This window comes from Channa argus, chromosome 15 (genome assembly GCF_033026475.1).
Source record: "Channa argus isolate prfri chromosome 15, Channa argus male v1.0, whole genome shotgun sequence".
In the NCBI taxonomy this organism is placed as follows: Eukaryota; Metazoa; Chordata; class Actinopteri; order Anabantiformes; family Channidae; genus Channa; species Channa argus.
This window is the reverse complement of record NC_090211.1, coordinates 22,549,280-22,569,240: the sequence shown is the minus strand read 5'-3', so window position 1 is coordinate 22,569,240 and position 19,961 is coordinate 22,549,280. Positions and strand designations below refer to the sequence as shown.

Here is a 19,961-nt window from a genome sequence, read left to right as displayed (position 1 = left end):
GCTGCTCTGAAGATGGGGCCTGGCGTTTTGTTCTGTTCCCTCAGACGACGTGTAGGTTAGAAGTGTGCTTTTAAACACCGGATTCTCCACTGATGCTCACACCCACTCATTCCCAGCTCTCGCACATCTCGCTGTCACTTCTCGCCAGGCCTGAAAAATGAGTCACGTTAACGGGAAGTGACAGCGGTAAAAGACCGCTTTGAGCCCCCGGGAGAAAATAAGATGCTGCCTCTTCTGTGACCGACACAAGCTTCAAAATCCAAGTGTCTGTTTTTCTTCTTCCTCTCCTTTGTGTGCGTGCGACAAATGGTTCCACTGAGGATCCAGATCCAAGTTGGGAAAGCCATCAAATCCCCCTTCACGTTCTCTGTTCAGCTTGTGTCTCTCATCTATTATCTGACACCCACAAAACGAGTTCATGCCAAAGCTTTCCGTGTCCATGTCCTTCGTCATTTAACAACACCGACCCAAACTCTAAAGGTTTGTCTGGAATCCTGAAAGACCTGAGCAGACTATTTGTATCCTGAGGAGACATAAGACCACTAAGGATTTAGAATCGATCCCTATGGCTGCATTTAAATGAGGCACAAGCTGGGATTTACGTGTGGGGCATAGTCCAAAGTGCATCCGCCTGTGGAGGTGACCGAGCTCAGTCCACAAGGTGGCGATCTAGCTGCATATATATCAGCAGATTTACGGGGATTGTGTGTAGATGGTTCCACACAGACGGGAGAAAAAAGCAGTTTCAGAAGAGAAATGTCCACTGCAGTGCCACAAATAAGCTGATGCACGGGGACAAGTTCAGAACTGGCTGCACACAAACATGGCAGCCGAACGTAGTTGTTGATTTGAGCAGAAGATGGACAGTAAGATGAAGATGCAGCAACAACAAGATCCAGAAAATTTACTGACACGTGTGGTTATTTTCACTTGGGGCATTAAAGGTTTAGGTAGAAGGTCTTGAAATATCAAAAAAAGTGGCTGAACTTGTGGATGAAGCTGCTGTTGCCCACATCAGATCACTGTGGAGCGATGAGGTGACGGGACACGTTTCCATCATGTGTTCACAGGTTTAGCTTCGACTGGAGCTCAGTGGAACATGTGGGGTCGTCCCGTCCTGCACCTCCACCGGTTCCCCATCAGTTAGTAAGATCGTTTATTTTCGGTTCACCTTGATGCCGTGGTCTTTAAAACACACATTAAATCTTGTCCTGTCAGTCTGCAGCATCAGCAGCTCTAATGTGAGTCAGGAGCAGTATGTTGAAAACTTTCTCTTCCAGTCCTGCGACTGTGATGAGATGTTTTCTGCCTTCGAAACCTTCGGGGAATTCCCTCCACATCTGTTTGTCTTTCTTAATTTGTTTGCTTGTATCATACCGCTGGGTCTTTGTCATCAGGTTGCTTTGCTGTGTCTGCGCTCGGAGGAAGCGACACTGTGTGATGTGAACTGAAGAACATCCTTCTTGTAGCCATGTTTCCACAGAGAGCAGTGGTGTCTGTGAAACAGAGGCTCCACTGCCAGCAAACATCAACCGCTTCTCATCTCGTTAACCTCCGGGCGACGCACGCACACACACACACACACACACACACACACACACACACAACGTATCATCTCCGCCCAGTCCCAGGGTGTGTGTATGTGTGTGTGTGCGCATGTATCAGATGAGGCTGCTGTCATGAGGAGATAACAGTTCCCCCGGGGTCTGCACTGACCTTGTGTCTTTCAGTGAGCTTCCTTCTCATATTCAAACACAAAAACTCTCCTCCATCACATGCTACAAAGACACAACCCGTCCCGCCTGTGGATGTGTGTTATCACGTGTCAAGGATCTAATTAGCTTTGATCTTTGCGTTTCCTGTGATCTCTGCTGTGCTTTCTTCTTCCAGTGACAAACTTCTGTCAGGGAGTAACTGAACTACAGCTCAGTGCTGAAGTAGTTTGGGTTCAGTTTGTAGCACAGACAGCTGCAGTTAGTCCAGAGGGGAAACTTTGCCACATAGTAGTCTAGAAACTGGTAATGTGAGTAAATAAGCATTTATCTCGCAGGATCCACCACTTTTACTTTGTTTTCTACACTATACTACACTTTAGATACAATGAGATTAGACGTAATGAAAAGTTTCAGTCGACTATCAATCAATGCACGAGTTTCCATCCTCGTTACCTTTGACTTGTTGGAGGCTAGTTGTTGCCATTGTGTCCCCATGTGTCATCAACTTCCCAAGCTGCAACTAATTACAGTAAAAAGTCTGCAGCAGCTTCTTTGCGGCACTTTCTGCAGTTCACTAAACTCTGACAGGCCGCCAACATGCCGCTCTGTGATCTTTTTACAGAGCTGCTGCTGCTGGACATTGTCCAGAGATGCTGCTCACAACATGGTGGAAAACAGATAAAAAAAAGTCAGGCTGCGGGAAACTTTATCCAGCGCACATCGAAGCTGAGCATCAGGAAAACACGTTTTTAAAGCACCACCCTGCTGTGTTCTCACTCATCTTGCATAAGTTGTGCGTTATGTGCATCATGACAGTGGAGAAACACATCAAACAGCAGGCAACAGATACGTAAACTGCTCAAAGCATCAGTACATGAATCCACATCTGAAACGTGACCCAAGTTCTTTGCAGGGAGATGTTTCGAGCATTGCGTGAGTCACATAATCGACCCCCGGTTAGTTTTACTTTTCAGGGTTTTGGCCCCAAAAATGAAGTGAAGGTACAGATGACGTCAGGTGACTCTACGTCCAGTATGTCTGGGTGAAGCTGAAGCACCAACAAAAGGCTGCTCTTTCCCCACATTTTGCCTTCTTACTGCCCACTTCAGTTTGCCCCAAACCAACATGAACCTTCACCTCACGTCAAAACAATCTCACTGCGCAAACGAAGCCTCATGTCGCTTCAGTGGAAAGGTCCCACTTGATCCGTTCTGCCTGAAGTGAGCGTGCTGGGAACGTCCCCGGTTCACTTTGTGCCGAGATCACTGGTCGGTGAACCGAATGCTCCGAGGGCCCGAGTGCAGCATGTTTGACCCCCTGCCGACGTAAAATCGGCCTGGACCCACTTCACCCGAGACAGAGACCTGGAGGGCACCAGCTCAACATCAGCCAGTCTGCATGCAGTGTGCTGCACAGTGTCAGCTGTCACCCCCTGCCCCCCCTCACTCTGTCTGAGTGCAGAGGGGGTGTCACCAAAGAGTTAAATAACAGAGTGGGTGTAGCCCTGTAACATCAGTGCACTGTTCAGGGATCTGCTGCAGTTTTCAGGCCACATTCATCGGCTTTTTCCTCCGGTTGTTGCACACAGGAAGAATCTGACAGGTGAGTAAAGAAAACTAACCTCTAACTACCTCGAAAAGGACTAAATGCTCCTCAGAATACATGTTTGAGTGGACCATCACTTGTTGCAGCCTCTTTCCTGAACTGGAACTATGTCAGGACAGTTCAGTCACTGTGTGTATGTGTGTTTACTGTATGTCTACGTGTATGTAACCATGGGAGCATGTAACATACATGTAGGAGGATTGAGTGGCTTCATAAAGTATTCAGACCCCTCAGACCCCTTTTGCTCATTTGACTGCATGTTGATTTAATTTGAAGTTATTTGTATCAGTCTACAAACTATATGCCGTCATTTGCTGATGAAATAAAACTGTAAAACTGAAATCTTGTGAAAGTATTCAGACCCTTTGGTGTATCAGAGGCCGTATTGTGGACAGGTTTGTCCTGTTTGATTTAATTTTCTGGCCGTGAGTCTGCAACGTGACTGTCGCTGCCTGTGGCTGAACATGGTTTAGACAAACATCTGGTTTATAATGTCCGAACATACTAATGTTTGATTAGTGTATTCATTTCAGAAGCTGTGTTAGCTGTGCTTTTTTCATCAGTGTGGGTGTGAAAAGGTCCAACAGCTGAACTTGTTGAACATGCAGAAAGCGTCCGACGCCCTTTTAGCACAGGAAAATCTTTCTTTGTACATGCAGAGAAAACTGGAGGCTGAAGCTGCATGTTTTTGTCGTCCTCCCTCAGCTTCCAGCTGTTTCGTGTTAAAAACTGACCGGTGCTGCATCCCACCCTCGTGTTGCTAGCTGATATCATATGTTCTGGGTGGGGTCCCCTGGACGTTGTTATGTTTCTGGTTTACTCCCAGCAACATCACTCGGATCTACGGCACGAAAACAATAGATGACCAGCTGCTCAGGGGCTGAATGATGTTAACATCCAGTTAACTACTTCACTGTTCCCAAACCAACACTGCCGGAGCTGCATCACCGCAACAGCCTCCAACACAAACACAGTGCAACACGAGGCTCTGCTCCAGATGCAGGAGTTCAGCCTGAAGATGGAAACCTCATCATCTTCACTCCAACCACTGCCCACCAAGACCGAGAGCCGGGGCTTCTTGCGTTAATTCATAGAAAAACTGCCTCACGTTGACGAAGCAACAGGGAGAAAAATGTCTCCTTTTACATCTGCTCTGCCTCTGTGCTTGTTCTTCAGTGTGCAATTAGTGTTTGTGTAAAAAAGAACAGTTGGTATCAGATGTAAGCTCCTAAAAAACTCTAGATTCAAGAGCACAGAGCCAGTAACCATTCTTGCCTTGTATGTTCGAAGTCCTGAGTGAGTCAAAAAAAAATTGGGATGTACAGGAATTGTGAATTTGTACCGTGTTGAAACTAGTGAGCCGGCTGTGAGCAGGTTTGGTGATGGTGAGCTGTGACCTGGAAAGTCCAGCAGGAGGAAAGGACAACATGTTAGAACGTGCATGATGGTGATGCACTAGTGACTTTAGGGCCAAAGTAATTGAAGAATAAGTTCACAAATGTTGCTGTGATCATTGTTGTCCTGCTCTTTTCTGAATGAGTGTTATGTTTAACAGACATTAAAAGCAGCAGGTGCCTGCTGCACATTTTAAGTTGTTTCCCTAAATACTGGGAATTTGTCGAGGTCAACGTAGGATTTTGAACATCTGAAGTAAGTGAGAGTCCGACGCCCATGTTTGAAATCTCCAGTGGAATTAGGGTCATTTCTCTTTGTCTTAATGAAGCTTCTGGTATGAAGAGAGTAGCAGCCTGACACTGAACATGGGAGGATTGTTGGTTCAGTTCTCCTTTAGAAGATAGGACAACAGTGTTTTGAGCAAAAACAAGTTAATAAATCTGCATGTTCTAAGTGGACGACATCCACGAAGGACAAAAGTCCACGATCTGTCTCCATTTTCAAACTTTTTCCACTAGCAGCCATTTACAAACAACACTGCAACTTACTTGACGTGTTCAGCAACTGACTGGTGGCTCTGTCCCAGTACAGGTCAGTGTCCATACGTACACCTGCAGCTGGCTGCCGGCTCTGTGCAGGAACCTGCTGGCACCTTAAAACTAGATTAACACAGCAGGAAGGAGACAAATTGTGAAGTCTTTGGAGTTTAACAGATATCTACTTACCTGAGCTCAGCCTGCTCATCTCTTAACCAGAAAAACTCGACGATTGAATTTGGGAGTTGGCCATTAAGAGAGAGGGTTAATGGTTCAAATCCCACTTCATCCTGTCCACATGTCAAACTGTCATTGGAGAAGACTCTGAATGCCCCTAAAGCCCAAGAGATGAAAAAATGAATGTAGCAGCTGGCCCACAACAGTTTCCCCCTGATATTAATAAAGTATGAAGTCAAAAGATAGAGATCACTGTCCCCAATCACTTTGATGGATCTTTCAATGTCCAAGGACGTAAGCATATAATCTGACACACTGCAGCCTGAACACACAGACTTTATGACAAATACTGTCCACATGTGGTCAAATCAGAGAGATCCCAGCTCGTACGGTGAGAGAAACGCAGTAACTGCAGAGCTGTGTCTTCTGTGCCGTGAATTCTCCTCTGGGACTAAACTCTTTAAAAATCCCAAAGAATTCATTAGTGAATATGAAACGGGGTCAGAGGATGTAAATGCTTTTCAGTTTAGCTTCTTGCCACATCGCAGGCAACAGAGTGCGAAGTAAATAAACTTGACTGCAAAATAATTTGCTACAGTACAACCAGGAAGTAAATATCTCTAATTATGCATCGTAAAGACAAAATACGGTGCCAAGACATAATGTTTTATTCAAGCTGAGTTTTACTCTCAATTTGGTGAATAATAAAATAAATGCGATGCATGTTTTAAAATTAGCAGAAGTGGAAAAAGGGTTTGTGCTCAGTGGGGCTAAACTGGGCTAAACTGGGCTAAACTGGGCTAAACTGGGCTGTCTGCAGACCAGACCTGTCACCCATTGAAAGCATGGCATCAAATGTTTTTTTGGACAAAATCCTCTCTGCATGTTGAGGAGAAAGGAGGTGTTTAAAGTTGCACACTGTCCCTTTTCTTTGTCCACAGGCTGGAGCTGATGAGGACGTATGAGGTAAGAAGTCCCCAGTCAGCTGCACTGTGGCGTCTGCCTGCCTGCAGTCTCCCGTCTCCAGACACATGATATTGCACCTGAAGAGCTGTCAGTTCACTGAGGGCCACAGGATGGAGCTGCTCCATCTTCACTGTCATAACATTACTAACATCCCCTTGTAGAAGACTTCAGGGCAAAGGTTGATGATGCCAATTTATTTGGTTCTGGAAAGCATCTAAAATAACTTTTGTTTGCTGTAGAGAAGGAACTTGAGATTTTAAAATGTTGGTTTTAAAAAATTGTCCCTCAATATAAAGAAAACTCGATTCACGGTTTTTGGAAATAAAACAAAAAGAGACAAAAAGATATGTGATGACAAAAGAGTTTGGAGCAGTGAAAGAAGATAAATTAACATGGAGACAACTTATTAATTATATCAAAAGTAAAATATCAAAATCAATTGTATATAAATTCAAATTGCAAATAATTGTATCTGAATTCTACTTGACTTATTCTCCCATATATCGTATTGTGTAGAATTGTGAGGATCAACTTTTGAAGCTGCTATTAATTCAATAATTGTGTTTCCAAAATGAGCTATTGGTACCATAAATAAGGCTGGTTATTATGATCATAAATATAAATAATAATTTAGGTTCCCATGTAGGACAGGCAGATATGAGCATTACACTTCACTCTAACCCTTTCAGTCATTACCAGTATACGACATCACATCCAGGAGATGGTTTTATTCAAACCCTGATGAATTGTATCCTAACAAAGAAATCTCTGAGCATAAGGAACATTCTGTCTTACTTCATGATCAGGTTTTCATATTCAAGACAGTTCCAAGGCTCCTGGGTTGATTGAGTCCTACAGCGCCTGTTTCCACATAAGCCATTTATTATACAGTCTGCTACTGGCTTTGGGTGTATTTCTCTGAATTTGGACAGTAGCAGTTACACTATTATTATTTTTTTAGTTTCAACATTATGGCAATGAGAATTAAATCTGATGCAGTACAGTAAAAAACGTCTTTGAAGAAGGAATCCAGGACAAACGCTGTGCATTTCAAATGTATTTAGCCTCCATGTTTTTTGTAGGTCCAGCTTGTCAACGGCTGTTCATAGGCACAGAAAGATACGAAAACATGTTGGAAAACTGCTATAGAGCCCTTCAACAGGCCTCCTATTGAGTGATATGAGTGACATGCCTGCCTGTTCTTATGGCTCTTAAAGTATCAGTTTATTATAACTGCTGTATTTTTGCTAACAGTTGCTTTTCTTGCCTGTACTGAAGGTTTTGTTGGCGTCATCTTCTGCTTGTGACTAAAATGCACATTTTCCTTCCCAGTAAAAAACGAAGTCGACCACCACATCTCAGAACAAATGGCACAAACGATGTTTCAGGAAAGTGGACGAGAGGGGCGATCAGGTGAGGTGGCGGTCAGTCTGTCAGTATTACTGTCTGTGTTCAGTTTAAGTATTTACTCTGGTGCCAGACCACAACTGTATCAAGGTCGTGTCATTTTTACCTTTTTACCTCGGAATTTGGCGCTTTGAGCGGCCTGAAGTGCAGCTCGTCTCCAATAACTGTCACTCGTCTCTCTAATGATGGGACTCAGAGAGGCTAAATATCAATGAGCAGGAATTTAGAGCCTTTTCTTTAATGTGGCTCTGTCCAAGTGCAGGCTCCAGGCTGAAACAGGTGTTTTAGGTGCTTTCATCATCAACGGTTCTTCAATTTGTCTGCTTTGTCTCTGCAGTCCTGGGGATGTTGGAAGTGCAGGTTGAGAAAGACCCCAAGACAGGAACCACTGTCATCAGGTCTGTGGTCCCTGTGTCCGCCCCAGCTGGTGCTCCGGAAGCAGTTGCTCTCTTTGACGACGGCAGGAAGACTATCCATGCCGTCGGTAAATCGGGAAGTCAGCCCTCGACCGAAGAGCTGGGGCAGATCTTGAGCGCTGTCGATGGAGTTGGAATGAAGGTGCTGCTGGATGAGGTCACCGTCACAGGAACGGAGACACGGAACACCGACACCAGGAAAAAGGCACAGGGAAAGTACCTTTTCACACCTCAAGTCACCTCAAAGGACCCACAGTTAGACAGCTGTAGAAGCTACGTGCTGGGGACGGAGAGCTGTGCTGTAAGGGTGGAGAACACGGAGGCCAGAAGCACAGTGGTGCTTAGAGACGCTGCAGGAGACGGAGGAAGCATGGAGGGCCACAGGCTGGAACGAGGCCCAGTCACTATGGTGTTCATGGGATACAACGATGCCACGGCTGGCCACGACCAAGAGGACCACGAAGGACAACTCACCGTGGAGCGAGTGATCATCACTGAGGATGGAGAAGAGCACGTTGTTGGAGCTGAAACCTCAGAGACAGTGACAGAGCGAGAGGCGGGAAAAGCGTATCGGGACATTCACCTGGACGGAAATGGAGCAGGAGTTCAAGTCCAGAGTGAGGACGCTGAAGTCCAGAAATCATCTGCAGCCAGTGCAGCAGAGGGAGGGGGCACCTCAAAGTGTAAGAGCTGTCAGTGCTGCTCTGTCATGTAGGAAACATGTATCTTTGGGCTTCGTTTCTCCTTCGTTTGTGCTTCATATGCTGATCGAGCTGCTCTGGTTTGACAGCAGTTTAGTTACCAACAGAGCAGCCTCCTCTTCTCTTCACTTGGGCAAACAAAGAGACATTTGTCATGTCTCTTTCCTGCAGGAGACGACTGCCAGCAGCTCTGCTGGATCACCAAGATACACTTCTGCCCTCTGGTGGACTGAGCTGATATTTCAACCTGCACACAGATGCAGCGTCTGAGGAGTCCAGTTTCCTCCACCTCAGGACTTTTCCCGTGTCTTATGATCCATCTTATACTGTTTCTGTCAGGAGAATCTCAGACATCAAGCACTTCTTGTCCTTTTATCTGAGCCAGGTCACCACAAGTCTTTGTCACTGATCTACAATTAGCACCAAAACTACCTGCCAGGAATTTGACCTTCCCTTGTACCTCACACAGAAACACAGATCTTAAGGCTTTTCCTCAGTCAAACACACAAATATTTAAAAGAAAGAAATGACAAAAAATGGTGAAGCATGTGTATGAATTAAATTTGCTTGTTTGATGATTTGTAATAAAATTAGAAATTAAAATCACTATACACAGTACAGATACAGTACCTCTACAAAATACTACACAAAGAAAGTACATTTGCTGTCATTTTATAGTTCCCTTTTTTCTACAAGGACATTTTTTGTCATTCCATAAATGTTGAAAGCAAATGAATTTTTTTATTGAATAATATTATTGACCTTTGTAAACACACAAAATAAAGTTATTTTCCGGCTTGTGGATCATCACCATTTTATAAACAACAGTGTTTTTCAGAGAAAACATCTGCAAAAAGTGGATGTTTCCAGCTTCCTTAAATGTTTAAAAGCTGTCTACAATTTACAGCTCATGTAAAAACAGCTATTTTCAGGATATCATTTGCACTGCATTTTATAACTTGTCATGTAACATAATGTAAATAATATTTTCTACATTTTACTGCTTTTTTCACTTAAAACCCACAGACTCGTTTTCCCTGAAGACACAAGTCTTTGATCATGTTTCCACAGGCTTCCTGCTGCATTCTCTTTTGTAAGCTTTGACATATTTACTGGGATTTGTTCTCTGCAAACTAATAAAGACAACGGTGAACAGGTTAATCCATCGTGAACGTTGTCCGCATTTTCTGTGTTGTACTACAGTTTAAAAATGAGCTGCAGTAACATGTTGCTGCTTCTGCACTGATCTGATATCAGTCACAGGGATTTTAATCATTCAGTGGAGACATTTACTGGATCATACTTTTCATATCAGCATTTTCAGTGCCGGCTATTTACTTGTATAAGGAGTATTTTAGCAGCCATGTTGTAGTACTTAAATACTTCATCCACCACTCACTGAGGTTGTGAGCTGCTTCTCACAGAAGAGGATTTTGTTTGCCCACATGACACAGAGGACAATGAGGTACAGGAGATAAGCAGATCATCTGGATCATTCATATTTCCATCCACAACCCTGCAGCCGTCAGGTGAGTCTGTTTCTGAATTTACCTTTGTGCTGGTTCGCTTTCATATTTTTTCTTAAGCAAATGTCAGGTTATGTCTGATAGCGAGAAAAACAAATGAAAATAAGAATACAGTGTTTGTCATGAGCTGAGTTAGGCCTCATACCGGTCAGCTTTTAGTGCATATGAACTGAAGAATGACTCCTAATAGTTTAAAGTGAGAAACCAAACGTTCCTCAACACAGTGTTTGGATAGTGAACAAGCAGGGTAACATGTCCACCTCCAAATAGATTAGCAGTAATCATGCAATAATAAATCACAGCAATGCTTGAAAAACCATCACACTGTGATTGTTTTCCTGTGTGTCAGCCTTCATTCTGACTCCTCTCTACTAACAATACTAGTCATGTCTTTGAATAGTCTTATAATACAAACCTGCTTCATAACAAAAGAGAATGTTTATTGAAAGGAGGCTGGAAAAAACATGTTAAGCTCATTAAGGCGTATTAATATAAAGAGCTTTATATATAGTACATCAGGTGCTGCTGCTGGTAATAATCCTGAACTGTAGTGTTGATGCCATTAGCTGCCTGTATATGGAGGATTCTATATTTAAACCTGCAGCTCAGAAACCAGTTTAATATCTCAGTTAAGTAGAACTTAACTTATATAGACACAGTGCATCTGTGCTTTCTGTAATTCCCCTGTGCATACTCAGTGCATGTCCAGTGACTCATGGATACCAGTTATTAAGACGACTTAGGGGGTTAAATGAGACCCATTAAAAAGCATCATTCTCCACAGGCAAGTTGGTGAGACGATGAGAAGCTCTGTGGCTGCAGAGGCCGGCAAATACTGAATGAAGTGTGCACGTCCCAAAACAGACAGAGAAAAGCCAATTATTGTTCCCCTTTGTCGGCAGAATTGGCCGCACTAAGTCACAGTGAGGGACAAAAGTCGTACAAACAACACGACACAACAACACGTTTCCTGATCTGCCAGCTCATGGAGCTCGGTGTTAACATTTTGTTTCCGAACATTTTATTGTTATACTATAAGTTGCATTTTTGTATTAAGTTGATACCTTAGCCTAGAAAACCAAACCTCATAAAAGCACCTTCCATGTACTTCAATGAACAGGGGAGTTAATATCAGCTTATTTTCCTTCTGCACGTTACCCAAACAGAGAAGGTGTGAAAGGGAAACCACAAGAAACACCTTTGTCAAAGGGTTGTCACCATGGAAACACATGATCCCAGACCCAGTCCTCCAGGTCTGGTCTCTCCGGATGATGACGGTCTTTGGATGAAGCTGGACTCGAGCCCCAACAAGGAGCACACAGAGAGCCCATCGATAGCTTCTGCTGAGACACCTCAAGCTCCTCCTGCCGTAATCACCAGATACTACAGTGTGATGGACAATGAAGATGCAGATGACGTCTTCATCCCACCACCACCCCCTCCTTCTCTTCCAGCTTTTATGGCTCCTCTGATACCAGCAGAGGGCAGCACAGATGCAACTGCCAATAATTCCATTGTGACCCTTTCAAATGAGGCAGCTGACGCCACAGAAGCTAAAGCTAATCCCAGCGGCTTAGACTGGCATCATGGTGAAAAGCAGTTAAAGGCTGCACAGGTAGACCAAGTGACAGCACAGATACTTAAGGCGTCTATGGACCTCGGATCTCTGTCCAACAACAAGAACTTTACTCTGGCAACAGACACAGACCCAACTTCTGTGGAGGGCACAAGCAGTCTGATGGAAACATGCCCTGATACACATGGACGACGCCATCCGGCTGCGACAGACAGGAAATCCAATGAGGAAACTGAGGGTAGGGTCATTGTGAGTGCAGCAGAGAGATACTTCTATCCAGAACAGAACTCTGACAATGACCCACATTCTGACAGTAAGGGAGACACAACTAGATCTAGTGACATTTGTGGTCTTGCTGACAATAACTCAAACCTAACAGCAGAAAATGCAGACAGCGATAGCGTGAAGACAAGTGCACCAACACTGTCCGGTCTCGGTGTGGATGATGATGATTTCAAGTCCTGTGGGATTACAGAAGTCCACAAATGCAACCAAAACAATATTGATGGAGAAACCAATCAACTACAGGTGGCAGAGATTCCAGCAGATGAGACCACTGATGACCAAGATTTTGTTGACAACAGGTCTTTCGACCACAACCTCACAAAGGATGAGTCGGAAAGGCGAGAGTGTGACATGAGCGGAAAACGAGTGCTCCAACTTCCCACCTCTGAAGGCACCGACGAGACAGCGACAAAGGCGGAGACAGGAGATGGAAGTAGGAAAATAGCTAGTCACATCCAACAAGGTGAGATACTGCTTCAACGTCTGCAACTGGTGCAGCAGCGACAGGATGTGCACATGTCGGAGAGTCATTTGACCTCCCAGCAGGTTGTCCATGAAACGGGAGATGAGCAAAAGGGTACAAGTGGGACTGAAGTGGATGATCGGACAATGTGTGAAGGGGATGAACAGGAAAAGAATAAGGGTAAAGATACTGAAACAACAGCACGGGAATCTTTGTCCTCAATGCCTGACCAGACAGAGCACCGGAGGAGCATTGGAGCAGAGGCAGAAAAGTCTGAGATGGAACAGTGTGAGAACTTGGTTCTTTCCGATTTGCCTTTAGTCAACCCCCAAGAAACATCTACCACCAAAGGTCCGGTTCCATCCGCCCGACACAGATTCTCAGCCGCCGAGACCTCCATCGAGATCCTAGAAGCGGACCAGGGGAAGCAAAACCTGCAGAGAGCTGGGGGTGTCTTCAATCTCACAGATGATCCAGATGATGTTCTGGAGATACCCTTCAAGACCAATATCTCACTCAAGCTGTTTCCCTCCAAGGACGGTCAGGGCCAACAGAGTAGTGGGCAATTCTCAGAGCAGAAGATGCAGAAGGAAATCAGTCAGGACCTCCACAGAGAACTGGCTCTGGTCAACCAGGGCAAGATCCCAGGAGGGTACAGCAAAGGGGAGATCCGCCAGTTAAAGGAGACAAAACTGGTGTTTGAGGCTTTCCAGCAGGAAAACACAGAGGGTCCAACAAGGCACAGGAAACCTGGTGCCTCTGTGATAAAAGGTCACGTTTACCCTTCTGTGCTGGAGCGCACACGTAGTCTAGAGATGTTTCGCATCAAAAGTTGCCCTGTTTCCAGAGCACAGTCCCTCAGGTTGTACAAACCTGCAGCCACTGAGCATGAAAAAAGTCCAGAAAACCTGAGATCAAGAAGCCCAAATGGGGGTTCGCAAGACAAAACCCGTTTATCCCCTTACCCAAAAAAAGACAAACACCTGCATGTATGCAGAAGCATGGACTCACTGAGCCCTGATGTCTCTGGATCAGCTGTGGAGACGAGGAGCAAAACAAGGGAAGGAAACACAAGACAAGATTCTCCCATCTTCAAACACAACCCCTTCTTTAAACTACGTCCAGCCCTGGCTCTGCAGTCGGAGGTGGAGAAAGACATACGGGAGGCCAGAGAACGAGAGGAGGAGCTGCGCAGACAGAGAAGCACTCTGTACGGAGAGAAGAGGAAGAGCAGTCGAGAGGAAGAAAAGTCACGATTCACAAAGACGCCAGGTTAGTCTGCATGTTCTTGTGGGAGACTTTCAGTCCAACAGGCTTTATTTGTATTTACAATGTGTAGCAAAAAAGTTATCATCAAAAGCAAAACATGACAAAGTGCAACAGAAACAGATGGTGATTAAATAAGTGACATTCGTGAATCATGTGACTTATTAAACATCACTGAAAGAGATGAGAAGCAGCAGCAAACTGAAAGACATGTACAGGAAGTGGAGTGAGACTAGTTTCCTCACACTAATACACAAACAGTTTGTCACTGCTGGAGGTTTGACGCCAGCTGTTGTCACTATGTCATGTTCTTCGGCCGTCATTTATTAGCACAGACCGTAGGGACCCACTCCATAACCTACAATTAGTATTTCCAGTTGTATTTCTGTATTTCTGAATTAATAAGGTTTTTGGTTTATTTCCTGAAAACTCTGTTAAATTTGGGCTAAATCGTGTTGGAACTTAAGAAACAAGATCATTACTAACACGTAGAAATACTCACTTACAATTAAAACACAGCTTACTTCGTTGATCCTCAACCAAGTAATTCCATTGTTGTGGCTCATGTGGTGGACAGGATACATCATCACATGGATCTTTATTCCCTGCCTCTCTGCGTTAGCATCGTTACTGTTGTCCAGGAAGTCTTTTGCACAACGTAGTCAACCCTGTCGCAGACGGGCAAGGACACAGTGTCAGCGAGCTGAGTGACAACACAAAGGCCACAATCTGCACTTCAGTGTGAGGCAGCAGCTCTGGTTAAAGTGTGTGTGTGTGTGTGTGTGTGTGTGTACACATAGTCTGCATAGTCTTCAGAGCAGCAGGAGAATCAGAAAAACAGTGCAGCCAGTGAGTGTGTGATTATGTGGCTTCTCAGCCACTCAGTGGTATTTTCAGCCACAGCAGCTGGATGATGTATGGGTTGACTCAAGGTGAAGACAATGGATATAATGTGTCTGGAGGCTTCAGTGAAGGGAATGACTCATTCTCAAGGCCAAATACAACAGCAGACTGTTACCCTAACCAGCTGTGACATCAAATAACCCAGCTACACTGGGATGTCTTCAGAGAGGACATGTCTGCACAGTGGTGCCGCTGAAAATAAAATACAAGCTTCAATCAAAACTGTCACATCAGCTGTTTCAGCTCTGATGTCTTCAGTTCGGTGGGTGAGGGAAGTCAGGGCTCAGTCATGGAAAGTGCATTTACTCAAATATTGTCCTTGAGAATTCTTTTTCTACACGTTTTGCAGATGGAGATTGTGAAAACAGAATCCGATGAGCTAATAAATGATGATGTAGTCATCATGCTAGAATAAATTGGTTGTGGTCCCTCTTTAAACGTGGTAAATTGTTGCTTGGTCTCACTGATTCATCCTCCTGTGGCTTTCACACTGGAAAAGTCCTCTGTTTTGTTGGCCACAGCCATCACCGAGACATTTACTTCATTTGTTCATGTCTGCTGGTACAAATGGCCTGAATTTCACTGAAGGACAAGATCTTCAGAGCAGCATCACCATGGTTTGGTTCTGCATTTTGGAACATTTAAAAGACAAGAACCAAAGGATCTAAACCTCTTATCCTTGGTACTAAATCAAAAGCCTAGACTGGAACAAGAGTGTGAACTTATAGACTAATAAAAGAATTTGACAATACCAACCATCAAATGGCTCGACTGGCCTGAACTGTCCAGTTTGAGCCGCTTCCAGTCAGAGGGGCTTTATGGGCAAATCTCTCTGTGGTCAGCATGAACAGGAAGGACGATCCCAGCAAGAAAGACACATTTGGATGTTCAGATGTGGACAGTGTTAGAAATTGTGACCTTGTGCTTTAAGATAAGGTTCCAGTGCAGGACGTTTGTAATGGACCACTGTGTAATAATACTTTTACTGGAGTAGAAGCCCTGAATATTTCTTCCACCACTGCTCAGTAGCATCAGAGATATTTTCCCCTGTTATCCCAGTTAAAGTCCCTGCTTCATTAACAGTTTATTAGAAATCAGCTTAAAGTCATGTTTTCTTGCTCCTTTTGTCTTCTTGCCTGCTAGATGTCAAACAGTCCACTGGGAAACTGGACCGGGTTTGGCCTCCTCTGTCCAGGAAAGAGCAGACGAAATCTGAGCAGACACAGGTGATGCTTCCATCTTTCTGGAGGATCTGTATTTACAGCACAGTGAGAACTCTCCACAGCGCCGGGCTGTGATGTCACTAATTCAGGGAAAGGATGGAAACACATTTTCTCATTTGCAATCTAAAGAATTTTGTCAGCAGCTGCAGAGAGTTGTCACTAATGTGCCCTAATGCAGCACTTCAGCCCTTATAATGACCACTAAAGATGTAACACGGTAAAAGCATTTGCCCTGCAAGCATTTGCTATTCGTGAGATGAGTTTTGTCAGAATTTTCTTGATACTGATCCTGATCCAGGTCCTTTAAGAGAATACGGTTTCTGCCACTAGCAAGTGATCTAATCCTCTTGTTTGCTGAAACAGTGACTAAATCATTGTGTGACACAGTGAAGCAAAGGTTGTTTCCCACGTAACCCGACACCTTGTTTATAGGAAACAACATTTTAAAACTGTATTTATAATATTAGAGACTGCAGTCAAGGACAACAAGCTTAGTTCTGACTAAAAATCTCTCAGTTTGTCAGTAGCTTCTTGAAAAAGCTGGCAACACCAATAGACATTATTACTATTATTACAATTTCCATTTTAAACTGTTGTTTTCTCCCACAGCAGGAGCCCAGAGTTCACAGGGCCGGAGGTGAGAAAGCTCCTCTGTGGCAACTCTGGGAGTCCGGTCGGATCAACGGGCAGCCGCCACAGGAGGAGAACAGCTGATTGGCCTGAACCTTACACAGGATCTATGAATGTTAGTGGAGATGGTTCAGTGAAGTAGTTCCAGCTCGAAGCTCTGTGGCTCTTCTAAAGCTGCTTTGTGTGTGGATCTGCACATGAACAAATCAAATTAAACGTGGCTTCAGTCATTCTGTCCATTATCCCTTTTACTAAAACAGAGTAGTCCCACGGATTATGGACTTATAATGCGAGGCTTCATTTCCAAAGCTGCATGTAAATAAAGAAAACAACATATTTCATTTATGTCCTGCCCAGTCAAACATGTGTTCACTGCATGTTGGAGAAACTCATGAGGAAGGTAATGAGTTAGTAAAAACTGTGTGTCAACAGCTGGAGGCCGACTGTGGGGAAATTCCATCCGGATGTATAACAGGGTGTGGGACCCAGTGATTTGGGGGATTGGTGGCCCACTTTTGTGGAAGCATGGTGCTAAATAGCGTTTTCCTAATAGCACTTTTCTTACATTTTAGTACTCGCCAATACCAAATACCACATCCTGCACGTGTACTTCTGCCAAATCAAATAGAACGTTGAAAAGTGTTTGATAAACAAGCAACGTTTGCAGGAAGAAAAAGGAGACATCCCCAGAACTAAAATACTGATGGTTGCATCATTTAAAGCTTCCTAACACTAAACAGCATAATCTCTGTAGAAGATTTAATATCTCCAACACTTTGTAATTTGAATTACTATTTGCAATGTTTCTTCCAAATTCTGCCCCTGTGTTGTCGAGCTTGCGCAGCTATTTTCTTAATTTACTTTTGTTTTATCTAGTTGTGTGAGTTAAGCTGCAGTGTGTTGAGCTCTCAGAGCTACCAGACCCTTTTTACTTATTATACTTATAATTATTGCTGCGTTTTACCGCACATACGCTAATGAAGCAAAGTCATCTCAGGACTAAAGAAACAGTCTTTCACTCAGCTACGGTACAACTTGTGCTTGCTGAATGAAATGTGCAATTCCCCGTAGAGGTGCTTCTGATCCAGATGAAGATGGAACTCAAACCATCAGAAAACCTTTAGGACAATGTTCCCTAGTTGACCTGTGATCATGTGACCATGGGAGCTAGATTTCTGATGTCCACAGACACAAGCAGGCAGCTCAGCCCATCTAAGTACCATCTGTCAGCCCCCGTGGCTCTGCCAAGAGAAGCAGGACTTTCCCTCTGCCCTTCTTAGCTCACATATCCCCGGGTTAATTGGCTGCAGTTCCCACCCACCAACAAACACCAGGGACCAGCCAAAGCCTGGCCCTCAGTTCCCACATCATTAAATATAAGGTTCATGCCCCCACAGCTAATGAGAGACTTCCTCTTGTGTAGTCCAAACTGCCTTCAGCAGTCTGGTTTTAACTTAACACTAGGAATGATCTTACTTAAAATACTTATCCATGTGCTAAAATGAGACTGTGGAGCATGAACTGTCACTTTGCTGCATTCCAGAACCACTTTTTCTACAACCACACTGGTCCTAACTGTGAAATTCAGGAAACACAAACACAACTTCAGGTGATTCCAACCATCAAACCTTGGACTTACTCAAGTAAAGTGGTCGTCCGCCAATCCCACAGTTGTTGGTTCGAACCCTGGCTCCTCTGGTCACATGTCGAGTGTCCTTGAGCAAGACACTGAACCAAACTTAGTTGCTCCTGGTGATTGTTGTCCAAGTGCTTAGCAGCTCCCCCATTGATGCGTGTGTGATTGTCAGCACACAATTATGTATATAAAAAAGTATTGGTGTAATATGTATATATGTGTGCATATAAAATGGTATATATATATATATATATATATATATATATATATATATATATATATATATATATATATATATATATACACACACACACACACACACACACACAGTTTGTGTTTTGCAGCTGCTTTGACATTAAATCTCCACTTTCTTTTCCTTATGTTCTCACATTCACCAGATGGGGGCAGCACAGGCTTGATAAGCAGGAGAAAGTATTTTGGGACATAAAGCAAACATATTCCTTTAAAAACATTTCTGATCATTAGATTTTTTCCAAACTGCGTATTGCAAACACTACTGTCAGAAGCTGTAACCAGAGGAATGTTTTTAAACTACCAAACATAAAAAAAATAAAGTTCAAATGACAATAAAGCCAGATTTGACTTAAACTCGTATCTCAAGATGAGTTTATTCATAAAAATGTGTATATCCTTCTTCTTCTGCGTTTATAACTATTACACAACGTCAGGAAGTGATTTCATAGGATCAGTAAACATATGCTGAGAAAGTACAGCAGTTATGTAACCACTGCAATTCATTCAATTATGAGTCACTTACTTCACAGAACTAGAGTCATCAGCTACAAGTATTTTCATTTCTAAGTACACAGCCATAAATTTCAAAAAAAAAAGTTGTTTAAGGGCACATCTGCGTCATTTTCTGCAACAACATGTGGGTGGTCACTTTTTCAGATGTTTGTCTAACAGTGACTCATTCATGAGGAGCGTCTCCTCCTGAACACATTAGGGTTGTGTTGTTCTGCAAAAGCAAACTGAGTCTGCTCCCATGAAAATACCAACAACAACATACAGCACATGAAAGGGATGTTGATGCTTCCAATCAGCATCAGACTCTCTGAGAAACACACGAGACCGAAGAACGTGTGGACAATCTCTGAGCGGGTTGTTCTGATCTGGGAATTAGACAGAAGCAACTGATGAAGATGTAGTGACACCATGTTGGCATGTTTGTTAAAAACACGGACTTAGATTTCATTGCTTGATTCAGTTTTATGTCTCCCGGTGATAATTCGCCAGAAAGCAGCCATAAAAAATTTTACAGTACAGACAGAGGGTCTAAAGGACACAGGACCCCTCAGAGCTTTTATTGAATTCCACGCCGAACGTACAAACACCAGGAGCTGTGCGAGTAGGTGCTGATGACAGAGCAGAACACTGAAGGTTTCTTCGGCGCCGTGAGATGGGGCTCGACTCTGCTCTGCCCCAGCAGGAGTAACCTCACGCAGTGGACGGAGGATGGATGACTCATTGTCTCCACCCACACAGCTTCCCTTGGTCAGGATCCACCATGAGGA

At 43.9% G+C, this 19,961-nt stretch overlaps 2 protein-coding genes across 3 annotated transcripts; both read left to right on the top strand.

Annotated features, from left to right (window-relative positions):
• The first annotated feature begins 3,199 nt into the window (after window positions 1-3,199).
• LOC137100343 (paralemmin-1-like) lies at window positions 3,200-10,090 on the top strand. Of its 2 annotated transcripts, none has more exons than XM_067478119.1 (4): window positions 3,200-3,317; window positions 6,370-6,394; window positions 7,727-7,807; window positions 8,139-10,090. In XM_067478119.1, exons 3-4 carry the CDS (start codon window positions 7,762-7,764, stop codon window positions 8,930-8,932), a joined length of 840 nt encoding a protein of 279 aa, XP_067334220.1. In that variant the 5' UTR covers window positions 3,200-3,317; window positions 6,370-6,394; window positions 7,727-7,761; the 3' UTR covers window positions 8,933-10,090. The 2 variants fall into 2 exon arrangements, with proteins under 2 accessions (XP_067334220.1, XP_067334221.1); XM_067478120.1 differs by having other exon boundaries at window positions 6,370-6,572.
• A 1,573-nt stretch (window positions 10,091-11,663) lies between these two features.
• Window positions 11,664-18,641, top strand: LOC137100161 (general transcriptional corepressor trfA-like). The gene is made up of 3 exons (XM_067477797.1): window positions 11,664-14,040; window positions 16,081-16,163; window positions 16,770-18,641. Exons 1-3 carry the CDS (start codon window positions 11,664-11,666, stop codon window positions 16,872-16,874), a joined length of 2,565 nt encoding a protein of 854 aa, XP_067333898.1. The 3' UTR covers window positions 16,875-18,641.
• Window positions 18,642-19,961: the final 1,320 nt, after the last annotated feature.

Excerpts from the sequence above, each read along its gene's own strand:
- LOC137100343 (XM_067478119.1), top strand. The coding sequence starts at position 7,762 with ATGGCACAAACGATGTTTCAGGAAAGTGGACGAGAGGGGCGATCAG. Across the intron at positions 7,808-8,138 it reads TGGACGAGAGGGGCGATCAG|TCCTGGGGATGTTGGAAGTG; the intron begins GTGAGGTGGCGG and ends TTGTCTCTGCAG.
- LOC137100161 (XM_067477797.1), top strand. The coding sequence starts at position 11,664 with ATGGAAACACATGATCCCAGACCCAGTCCTCCAGGTCTGGTCTCTCCG. Across the intron at positions 14,041-16,080 it reads ACGATTCACAAAGACGCCAG|ATGTCAAACAGTCCACTGGG; the intron begins GTTAGTCTGCAT and ends CTTGCCTGCTAG. Across the intron at positions 16,164-16,769 it reads CGAAATCTGAGCAGACACAG|CAGGAGCCCAGAGTTCACAG; the intron begins GTGATGCTTCCA and ends TTTCTCCCACAG.